The 12,204-nt window shown below is 40.5% G+C and overlaps 1 protein-coding gene across 2 annotated transcripts in view; it reads left to right on the top strand.

Annotated features, from left to right (window-relative positions):
• The window catches only part of Tceanc2 (transcription elongation factor A N-terminal and central domain containing 2), a 57,196-nt gene extending 45,637 nt beyond the window's left edge, over positions 1 to 11,559 (top strand). For both annotated transcript variants that reach the window (XM_023702664.1, XM_004642558.2), the window contains exons 4-5: positions 1,890 to 2,083; positions 10,582 to 11,559. In XM_023702664.1, the coding sequence (XP_023558432.1) occupies positions 1,890 to 2,083; positions 10,582 to 10,770 (383 nt within the window). In that variant the 3' untranslated portion in view covers positions 10,771 to 11,559. The remainder of the gene's footprint in view (positions 1 to 1,889; positions 2,084 to 10,581) is intronic.
• Positions 11,560 to 12,204: the final 645 nt, after the last annotated feature.

Below are 12,204 nucleotides of genomic sequence, written 5' to 3'. Positions count from 1 at the left end.
GAACCGCAGTCCCTGTGCTTTGCCAAGCTTGTTCCAAGTAGGTGCTTTAGACCACTAAGCCATCTCACCAGCCCCAAGGTGAATACTTTAATATTCCTCCAGTATGCCCTTTTTCCCCACTTCATCTTTCTCTTTTTTGCTTTTATTATGTATATTGGATTATCTTAAAGCTAAATCTCAAACCTTTTATCATCTCCGCTTTTTTTTTTTTTGGTGGAACCGGGGATTGAACTCAGACCCTTACTCTTGCCAGGGAAGTGCTTATTCTACTGAGCCATCTCCCCAGCCCGTTAATGGATTCTTTTTTTTTTCTTTTTTGGTGGAACCGAGGATTGAACTCAGGCCCTTGCACTTGCCAGGGAAGTGCTTATTCCACTGAGCCATCTCCCTCCCTGGCCCCACATCATCTCTGCTCTACATTCCTATGAATGCATTTCTAAAAACTATAGATATTTTCTTAGGTAACTGCTATGCCACTTTTGTGCTTAATTAACAATAATTCTTTGACATAACTTAATTTCTAGTATATATTTAATTTCTAGTATATATTTCTTTTTTTTAATTTTATTTATGTATGTGTGTGTGTGTGTGTGTTCAGCTCAGCCCACCAGGGTGCGGGGCTGGCTGGCATGTGGTGCTGGGGGATTGAACCGCGGTCCGTGTGCTTTGCTAAGCTTGTTCTAAGTAGGTGCTTTAGACCGCTGAGCCATCTCACCAGCCCCTATATTTCTTGTTTATGTAAAGATATCAGTTGGTTTATTCCAGTTGGAATTTGAATCACACATCACATTTGGTAATCTGGACTCGGAATACTTTTTTTAATCTATAGCAACTTCTGACTCTGACCCTGTTTTTAAATAATACCCGTGAATGTTAAACCCTGTATGTTGTTTCTTCATACTATAATTTCACTCTCCTATTTCTTATAAACTGGAGGTTAGCTTCGAGTGGCTAGTTGAATTGTGATTCGTTTGGTCTTTCAAGGTTAGGTGTGGGACTACTTCCTAGGCAAGGCTGTCAAGTTCTTCTGCCTCACAGTCCCCCGTGAGGATGCCAACATTGATCAGTGGGTAACAGGTGATGACAATTCAACCTCCATTATAAACTTACCAGCCTATGAGTTCATCCCCTCATGACTGTCTTATTCTTTTTTTCTCCTTTCCATTTTGTTTCATGATTGTCTTCTGAATGAATTAGTTCATCAGGGGCTATAAAATTAGAATTTTTCTAATTCTATTCATGTTTTTACATTATTGTTAAATAAAAAATGTTCCAGGGCTGGCCAGATAGCTCGGTGGACTAAAGCGCCTATTTAGGCAAGCATATCACCAGGGTTTGATCCCCGGCGAGCTGTGCTGACCCACCCCCAGGGTGTGCTGAGATGGTGACAATAGAGACTGGGTGTGGTGGCACACTCTTATAATCCCAGCACTTGGGAGGCTGAAAACAGGAGGATCACTACAAGTCCGATCTGTGTAGCAAGACCCTATAGACCCTGTACTAAATACATTTTAAAAAATAAAGAATGTTCCTTTAATAACTAGCTATTCTATTGTCTTGAAATGTAATATGTACCAAAAATTAGTATAAATGCTTCCTTCACTTTATTTCAATTTTTATAAGAACCTGCAATCTTAGGTTCTGTTTTGTTTTGATTGTTCTTCTTTTTCAGATTCTACTGAATGCCTTTAGTTTTTTATTACTGTATTGGCAAGGCTGTTTCTCTCCTAGTGACCATCATAGGTTAGCCTCTGTGAAGCATACTTCATTTGCACAAAAGCTTTGCATCCTGGGTTATATGAATGGGTGTCAGTCCCACACATCAGCCCATTTAGTCTTTGCTTTCAGAAGACAGAACGATCTTTCCTTTGATTTCCCCCCTGTTCTAGGTCACACGGTGAACAAGATGTGTAAGCACTCAGATTCAGAGGTGGCTTGTCTTGCCAAAGAAGTTTACACTGAGTGGAAAACTTCCATTGAAAAACACTTGGATAGACCATCTATAGAAGTCCAAAGTGATCCCAAAACAGAATCATTTAGGAAAAATGCCCGGAAACTACTCTCAGAAGCCTTGGAATTAAAGGTACTGTCCTGGATGGAATGTGATTCCTAAGGGCTCTTGGTTAAATGAGCCTCATGGTTTGGATTTTTTTGGTTTGTTTTTTGTTTTAGTGTTTTGGAGACAGGGTCTCACTGTGTAGTCTTGAACTCACTATATAGTCCAGGCTGACCTGAAATTTGTGATGTATCTCCTGCCACTGTACCTTGAATGAGCCTCATGTTTGCATAATGATTCTTTATAGACTGAATGTTGTAACCTTATTCTAATAGGTTATTTTTTAAAGATTCTAGATTTATGAACTTGTTGGGAGATGGTGTTGGAGTATTACAAGCTTTGTAACAGTGAGACCTAGGCTGAAACCCTGTGACTCCATAGGCAAATTCCTTAACATTTCTGAGATTTACTGTATCTGTAAAAAGAGAATTTTAGGGGCTGGGGAGATAACTCAGTAGAATAAGCAAGGGCCTGAGTTCAATTCCTGGTTCTGAAAAAAAAAAAGAGAGAGAGAGAATTTTTAATTCTTATCTTCTAAGGTTATTGGGAAAGCTGAGCAAACCATTTATACCAAAGAATAGTATCTAGTATCCACTGATTAGAAGTCATTTATTGAATGTTAGTTATTTTACATTTGAAAGTCTTTCCATTCCCACTGAAATAAATATTATTGACCAAGCTATGATGTGATAAAGTGATAAAGAACTGTCTGTTGAAAAGACTTTAGGGGCCGGGGAGATGACTCAGAAGGATAAGCGCTTGACTGGCAAACGCAAGGATCTGAGTTCAATCCCCGGTTCCGCGCAAAAAAAAAAAAAAAAAAAAAAAAAAAAAGACTTGACTTCCCCTTCTTTGTCAACATTCATACTTTCAGTTCTAAAACATAAAATCAGTTGGATAGATGTTCCCTGTCATCTTCACAATTTGGATGATACTAGTTGTTTGAAGTGTACATGCTGAAGAAGCGTTTTTGTTCATTAATGATAACCTTAATCACCATCAACCAACAGATTTTACGGGCTTATTGGAAAATCAGGCATATAAAATCCATATTTTTTTTCTCTCCCCACAATGTTTGAAGGTATCCTTATTTAAATATTCATTTTCAAAAAGAAAGCTACGTTTTAGGTTGTTTGGTTTGTTTGTTTGTTTGTTTGTTTGTTTGAGACAGGGTTTCACTATGTAGCCCAGTCTGGCCTGGAACTCAAAGCAGTCCTCTTGCTTCAGCCTCCAGAATGCTGAGATTACAGGTATACATCACCACACCCAGCAGCACTAATTTTAATAAAAGATAGAGTTCAGAAAGCTGGTTTAAGCATGTGTGGTGGCACATGCTGTAATCCCGGCACTCAGTAGGCTGATGAGGGAAGATTGCCACAAGTTAAGGCCACCCTGAATTACATAATGAGACAACCATCTCAGAACATTAAAAAAAAAAAAAAATCTATTAAGTATTAAATCAGTTACTACATTCTACAAAACATTTTTAACCTTTCTACCAATTATTTATTCAAAAAAAGGTGGAAAAGTAAACTTGTACTATATTATGGAGGTTTGTTTGTTTGTTTGGTGTTTTGAGACAGGATTTTGCTGTATATTTTAGGCTGGCCTCAAACTTGCAGCAATCCTCCTGCTTCAGCCTCCTAAGTGCTGGGACTTGCATCACCATGATGCCTGGCTTTATTATTTACTTTTTCAAAAAAAACAAGATTTAGCTTTAGGTTTCTAAAAATAAAAACTTATTAATAGAATTTTTTAAAAAAAGACAAAAAAATCAACACTGAGCTTACCATCCAGACACAATCTTGTTAATAAATTGGTGTATACCTGTTAGGGGTAAATTATTATAGCTTTTTAAATGAATACAGGGCAAATTATGATTATCTGATATTTATAGCAAATTATATGCCAAATGTCCCATAAGATATTTTTATTGATTATCCTGCAAATAACATTGCAGAAAACTGACATAATTTTATTTGTGTTGTTCCTTGAATCTTGGTTAAAGGAATATTCTGTATATTGTTTTCCATATATTTTTATGTTTCAGTGTTTATAATTTGTAATGTCTATTTGATAAAGCAATGAATTGCTGTGATATATGTTTACTTAACTTTCCCTAAAGGAAGCTTTGATATGAATAATGGAAGAGAGGAAAACCTGTGAAGGACATAAGTAATTTTAAGAGTATTGATTGGTCAATAGACTTGCTACTTTAAATAAAGTTTATTTTTGAAATAGCCCAAAATTATTGCAGAAATGTACAGTGTGGATATGTAATATGTAGTTAATGTGGTGGTAAATACCAGTTCCCTGTGGTATCTTTTTAAGTAAATGATAAAAATGAAGCTATGCTTGTAAGGATTAATGAGCAGTTTGCCTGCTATATTAAACTCCATAATAATTATCCTTTTAGTTTATCCATTAATTATCTTTAAAATGGCACATCAAGTGGTAAGCACTCAAGTGTTACAAAGCAAAGTTAAAAAAGTGATACATTCGTTAGTGCTTTCCAGCATAATTGGAAAAAGTATCAGATTAAGCATAGCTGAGTGGTTTTGTTCCCAAAGAGTAAATTTAAAAAATTAAAAGTATGAATCTTTAACTGTCTTCCTTGGCCAGCAAAAAAAAAAAAAAAAAAAAAAAAAAATTCTTTCTTTCTTGCATAAACAACATTTGATGGTATTTTTGTTAGTTTGGTATGTAACAGAATACAAGTACAAATATATTATATGAGGTTAGCCTACCACCTATCATCATGAGGCATTTCCATATTAGGGTGCGTCAGTGAGCCATCTAACCCCATAGCCAGCCTTTGATGGTAAGCAATATCAAGTGCATTCAAATCAGACATCAGATTCCATAGATGTACTCTATCAAGCAGTAGTGAACCATTGGGTAAGCTCTTGGCCCAATGACCGAAAAGCCTTTACTGTTTGATCCTAGCATGTGTTTCTGCAAATACCAAATCTACTCGTTACATTTTTTGTAGGAAAAGATTTTTCTGTTATGTGTTTCAGTTATTTCCTTTAATAGTGAAAGCTACAGATGAAGAATACATACATAGTCAAAAGATTCACCTCTTTATTACCCTACAGATCTTGCTTTCTAGATTCATGGATTATTTTCTTGTTCTTGGAATAATGGAATAGATGAATAAAAACTCCAGTACTGAAAGCCAGGCTTCATTCCCCTTTACTCTCTCCCTTCCGGATCTTCTTTGTTCTTTCCTATCTTTTAGATCTTTCCTCACATGAATGTCCCCTGTGGTGTCATTCTCTTACTTCCTCTTCCTCATTATCCACTCTCCTTCCTACCTCACGGCCTGTGATCATTTTCCTATTATGTCATTAAAAAAATGAACCTGATTCTCAAAGTGAGCCTGCATCATTAAGAGTTATGAAACACTGGTTAGTTGGCTCAGTTGGTTGTCAGATAGTGCTAATGAGATCCAGGTCAGGGGTACATTCTCATATGGGACTGTTAGTTTTTTCTTTGTTTAATGGCCTCAGACTGTACCCCTGGCTTTGACCAACTCTCTCATAAATGTATTCAAGTGGTCAAAAAGAATGGTTAGATAAGTACAAATTCAATCATGGTATGGAAAAACCCATGCGAAGTTTGCTTCAAGGGGATTTTCAACTCAACATGTGTTTATTGAGATCCACTAGGTGTCCGGGGAGAATACAGACATGAATGAATTGCATTGCCTACCCTAAGAAAGCTGGCTGAGACTTAAATGACTAACAAAAATGTGAGGCAGTCTGAAATAGCAGCACTAGCTAGTGGTATAAACACACAGTTTGGAGCTGTTAAATCTGCTGTGGGCAGGTGGGAAGGTGTTGTGGATGAGATGACAGGGAGCTGACCTTTAAAAGAGGGATAGGATTTTGCTAACTAGAAAGTACGCTGAGATGGCAATTGAGACTGGGCGTGGTGTCACGTGCCTGTAATCCCAGCATGTGGGAGGCTGAAAACAGGAGAATTGTTATGAGACTAATCTGTGTAGTGAGACCCTGTGGACCCTGTGCCAGAAGACAAAAAAAAAAAAAGGGGGGGGGTATGGTGGCATGTGCCTCCCTAAACCCAGCTAGGTGGATGACTGAATAAGCAGATTACAAGCTAAAACCCAACCTGAGCAATTTAGTGAGAACCTGTTTCAGAATAAAATTTTAAAAGGGTTGCAGATATAGCTCAGTGATAGAATGTATCCTAGTGTACATAGTACACAAGACTCAGTATTGCTATCTGCTGTGTGTGCCATCAACAGGAAAGAAGGGAGGTAGGTGCATATGGGGAGAAAGGGTATTCATTTCACAGGTGTTTATTGAGCATTCCTGTGTACTAGCACATAGGCCAGGGAAAGGAATTTAGAAATGGATATAGGGGGCCGGGGAGATGGCTCAGTGGAATAAGCGCTTCCCTGGCAAGCACAGGATCCTGAGTTCAATCCCTGGTTCTGCCAAAAAAAGAAAAAGAAAAGAAAGAAAGAAAGAAAGAAAGAAATGGATATAGGATGTAAAGCCCTCATAGCCTCACTGTCTTCTGAGGAAGCCTATGACAAGTAGATAAAGTACAACGTGGGAAGTTCTTCAGTAAGGCAAACATGTTCCTTTGCATTTAAAGAACTTGACAGATGTGGCTGACAGCACTGATTGATTATTGTACTGTTTCCCACCACATCTATTCCTTGGTGAAGGAGAGCCCTGCGTGGTTGTTTTGTATCTTCCCCAGCTACAGCCAGTCCATCCAGGATTGGACAACCAAGTCATACACAGTTGTGCCCAGCAACGAATGGATATAGAATGCAATTCAGATCCTCTGTCTGTGAGAGACGAGGACTAGGAAATCCCGAGAAAGCAACTGTGTGATTGTTTGAAACACAAGCCCTGTTGGAGGAATTAGGAGAAAGTAAAACTAGCCTGTAGAGAGATGTATAGACCAGGAGAGTCAGGCAGTTAGGGTTGGTAGGCTCGGGGAGGAGCAAAAACATGTGAGAAAGAGGCCAGGCAGATCATGAGCAATAAAAAGAAAGGATCTGGCCTCAGAGCCCCTAGATGTCTTACAGTGTTCCTCTTCCCATTAGCATTCATACAGATGTATCTTTAGCAAAATCTTTTTCTCAAGGTGTAAGTCCTACTTTGCCTAAAGCACCAAGATAGGACCTTTTGGAAAGGATTTATCAACTGGGCAGGTTTAGGTTACAAGTGAGGTATTCCTCACTTTGTGCTGTAAGCTTGTCAGACATGACTGTGCATAATGAATCATTTTCCTTTATGATTCATATGTTAATGTCACTGATATTTATCTTCATTTTTTCATTCTGATTGGTCTTCATTTAGTAAGAAGGCATGCAGGTTGAGGGAGGTAGCCAATGTCTGTAATGCCAACACTCAGGAAGTTGAGGCAGGAGAATCACTGCAAGTTTGAGGTCAACCTGAACTCCATAGTGAGTTAAGTCCAGCCGGAACTACATAACAAGATGTTGTTCAAAAACAAAAATAGGGCTGGGGAGATGGCTTAGTGGAATAAGTGCTTCCCTGGCAAGCGCAAGGACCTGAGTTCAATCCCCGCTTCTGGAAAAAAAAAAAAAGAGGCATGTGTGAGAATTGCTAGATGCTTCCTACTTCTGTCACAGAGAGGGGTAGCCCTGTTCCCTTGCCCCTAGTTGTATGTGTAGACACCATCTCCTTTCAAGGCTTTGAGTTCCTGGATGGGAGTCAGGTCTTCATGTGCTGTCTTGCAAATCTGGCCAGACTGGGCATAGCAACTCTCTTTGCTGAATGGAGATGTATGGCTATCCAATTGTGTGAACCCTATTTTTTTAATACTAAAATTAATAGAATGGCTATAGTTTTATAAATATACATATACCCTCTAATAGCACTCCCTTTATTAAAAAAAAAAAAAAAAAAAAAAAAAGACATTTTCTTGCCTGTTACTGTAAATAAATCTTGAAATGGTAACCAGCCTCATACTGGGCTGAGGAACCTCTCTGACAAGTATTGTGGGGAAAAATGGGGTGGCCAGTTGGCCAGCCACTTCTCTAGCCTTCAGAAGTTGTCTCGTACCAGGCTGCCTCAGACCTGCTGCTAGTTCAGTGTCTGCTCAAGGAAGTCTTGGAAATTCTAGGAATCTGGGTTCTAGAAAGCTGTGGCGCCTGGCCCACTTCCTTCTACACAGGCCTAGAAAGTGATCAGCCAGCCATTCTGAACTTCCAGAAATATCTTTTGACTGCTAGGCATAGGCAGATGTATGTGATATTCAGTGTGATTGAAATATATGGTAAATATTCAACATGTTAAAAGTATTGCTTAAAGACACATTGCCAGTGATTGCCTTTGAAATACCCACACACATACTTCAAATTTACTACATCTTTTTTTTTTTTTTTTTTTTTTGGTACTGGGAACTGAACTTGGGACCTTGCACTTGCCAGGCAGGCGGTTATGCCACCTAGCTATCTCCCTGGCCCACCCCATCATTCTTGCCACTTTGTGAAAACAGTTCTGAAAGCTCTCTTTTGTGTGTGTAGCTGTGAGTGTCTTTAGTTATCTTTAACAGCTATTGTGGCTGCCTCCATGTCCTGAATGGCTTAAAAACATTTACCTGTCATGGTCATTTTGACTTTGGGGAAGACCTAGAAGTCTTATGCTGCCAGGTCCAGTAAGTAAGGTGGATGAGGACACAGCATGGTGTCTTATGTCAGAGCTTGCCTTTGCATTGGATGCCACTCTGCAGCAACACTCAGAGTAGTTTTCGTCGTACCTCAGGACACTCATGATGAGGACTTTCTGAACTGCTTCAGAGGGTGGTAAGAACAATGGGTTGATAAGCAGTTTCAAAGCTGGAGAGAGTGTTCTGATCAGGACTAGTGGCCATGTATATTTTTTAATGTAATATTCACTGTATATTTTTATCATCCTTGTATATTCATATTCTTTCTCTGTCTCTCTGTTCTATTCTGCTTCCTGCTTGTCCTTGTATCTTTAAAGTGCTCCCCCACCCCCTATGCCCCTTCTTTGTATCTGTCTGTTGTATTCAGGACATGTTTTCAAATGTCAGGTAACCTTTTTCATTTCTAGTTTTGACCTTTGCATTTTACATGGAAGCATAGGGTATGTGCAGAATAGTATGTGTCTAGCTCAGTGAATTTATCACAAAGCAAACAACCATTTCAGTCGACCAGATTCTGCTACTTCTCCAGGTTTTATGAGGAATGTCATGTTCTGCCGAATCCCATGCTGCCCTTGGGGCTGCCCTGGTGCCCATTCCTCTCCTTCCTGCACACTTAGTACCCATGCAACAGTATTCTCAGGCTCGAAAGTTGCACCTACCCTGGTCACCACTCCCATCTCAGGTCCAGCACAGAGCCTGGCCCTCAGTAATGACTGCTCAGCAGGTGGCGATGGAATGAAGAACAGAGGGGGAAATTTGGTTTTGTTTTCAAAGGCTTTAGTATAAGGTGAGACAAACCTAAATATAGATCATTATGACATGTGATAATGGCCAAGGAAGCTTAGGACATTGTGGAAGTTTGAAAAGCTTATAAGTCTTTGTGCCAAGGTGTGTGTGTGTGTGTGTGTGTGTGTGTGTGTGTGTGTACATGCGCACGCACATGTGCCTGCACACATACACACATATGTATGTGCTGAACTTCACCAAATGCAGGAGTGTTTCCTAGGACAAAGTGTGCAGTGCTATGGGAACATCTGCCATGCAGAGGCTAGAGGAGTGTGAAAGCAGCTTGAGGATGATTAGGCAGGGCCGTGGTTAGGGCTGGACGGTGGTAGGTAGGCCTGGGGGTCCCTGACCTGTCCTGGGTCTGTGACCTCAGGATGGCTTGAATGTGAGTTGGACCACCCTAGAATCATCACAGTTCCCATCCCTTAGGCTGTTCCCCTGGTCTGAATCTGTAGGAATCTCACCAGACCCAGCCAGGCTCTCAGAATGTTGAGGGGGCTGTTAGTGTGTTGAGAGGGAAGAGGTGTGAATTCTGGAATCAAGAGCTTGACCTTATACTTTTGAACCTGTTTCCTTATCTATAAAATGTGATAATAAGCCTTATAAGCATTAAATGCAAATAATGATTTATAAACTGTCTTATATACAGACTAGGATTCAGACTCAGTATTTCTAAAATCTTATAAGGGGTTAAAGGCACTTTAAAAACAAAAAGAAATATGATCTGTTATACTGATTTAGTATCCTTGGACTTTGTTTCCTGACTGGTAAAGCACAGGGCCCAGTACCCATTGCTTAGTTCAGGCCAGTTTCCTGTTATAATGGCAAATATTACCACCCGGCAGGGGTTGTGAATGAGGTCCCTGTCACAAAGCACATGGCCTTGTTCCTTAATTGCCAGGGTGGAATTAATTTGCTCTTCCTGTTTCTCTTGTGACAGGAAGTAGATGTCCTTGAATTTCAGTTGATTAATGGAGGCCTTGGAGCAGAGCTCCAGCCTCTCTTGCTTTTAATCCTTATGCAATGCAAGGCCCTAATTTGATAATTTTGCTGTTTTTTAGATGGATCACCTACTGGTTGAAAATATTGAGCGGGAAACATTTCATCTCTGTTCCCGCCTCATTAATGGGCCATACCGGCGGACCGTGAGAGCTCTGGTCTTCACATTAAAGCACCGAGCTGAAATCCGGGATCAGGTGAAGAATGGCTCACTGCCGGTTGGCGCGTTTGTGCAGACCCACAAAAAGTGACCTGAGGACAGTTCCAACCCTGGGCTGGGCAGAGAAGAAAACGGGCCCCTCTCTGCATTCAAAGGCTCCTTTGAGTCTGGGTGATGGTGGATGCAGCTTGCTAGCTTTTCCCATAGTGTCATTCCTGCAGGCGGGATCCAGGGAGCCTGGGAGACAAGCCTGCAGGAGCGAGCTTCATTAGCTGCGGCGCGCTGGCGCTGCCCCACAGGACGCACATTGGCTGTCCCTGGGAAGCGCCGGACGGGTGCCATCGCCCAGCACAGTGAAAGGGTGACAGATTTCACTGTGCGTATGCCAAGGACACCTCTAAACCTCCCCCCTGTCAGGCAGATGAAGTTACCACTTTATTTCGCCACCCTGCAGGTAACTGAAACTCAATTACTGCTGCTGCTCCCTTGGTTCCATCCCCCTGAGTTTAGACAGCTCTGGAGCCTCTCAGAACTCCCTGTCTGTTCTCTTTGCTCTACCCCAGGGGTGAGCCTGCCAGAGCCAGCCGTCCAGCCCCGCTTTCCAGAGCTCACTTATCTGAACGTTTCAGCTCTCCCTGGAAGACCTTGTGCGCCTGTCTCTGGAGCCCCCATGCTGAGGCTTCTAATGAGGAACTGGCCTGAAGCCTCCCACACCTCGGGCTTTATTTGAATACGTGGGCTCTCAGCTTAGGGCTCTGTAAAAGATACATAATGAAATTTACTGCAGTAGGAAAAAATTCATGCATACATACTTTAAAATGAGATATTTCTGTGCAGGCCTGCTGGATCAATTATGTAAATGATATTTGCTTTTTAAAAAAGTAATAAACTGAGACTTGTACTTTAAGTAAAACATGCATTTTCTTCACTGTAAATGTTGCACATTGAGAGTGGATATAGTGGGTGAAATTAAGGAATGGTGGATAAAAATTTGAGGGTAGTTATAAGATCCAAGGAAGGGTTTTTGGATTGAAGGAGACTAGAGTATATTACAGTATGAAAGGAAGGAACCAGTGCAAAAAGGATAATTTAAATGAAGAGAAGTTGAAAAGCAAAGGTAGAAGAAAAAGGCTAGCACTGTCAGCCTTTCAAGTGCTACCTTTCCTTAGGTGGTGTACAGTGGTGCCTCAGATTACGAGCATAATCTGTTTTATGATGTGGGGGAAGGTGGCTGTGTTTGTTTTTGTGTGGGGAAGATGTTCTGGTCATGCTTGTTACCCAAAGCAGAGTTTGTGAACAAAAGCAAAATTTTGCCAACTGCTTTTATTTGCAAACAAGTATTTGTGAACCTAGGTATTACTGTATTTACATGGAGACATAGATATATATTCTTTTAAATTCTCTTATAATCAAGTAGATGTTGTTGTTTCATGTTTCACATTTACTTGCATATTCAGCCATTTCCTGCCCTCATCTGTGAGCAGTAACTGGATGGCAACCCAAGGCACAGGCAGCACAACTGTTT

This window comes from Octodon degus, unplaced genomic scaffold (genome assembly GCF_000260255.1).
Source record: "Octodon degus isolate 3935 unplaced genomic scaffold, OctDeg1.0 scaffold00156, whole genome shotgun sequence".
Classification (NCBI taxonomy): domain Eukaryota; kingdom Metazoa; phylum Chordata; class Mammalia; order Rodentia; family Octodontidae; genus Octodon; species Octodon degus.
The sequence above is the reverse complement of the archived record's forward strand: the minus strand, read 5'-3'. Positions and strand labels throughout refer to the sequence as shown.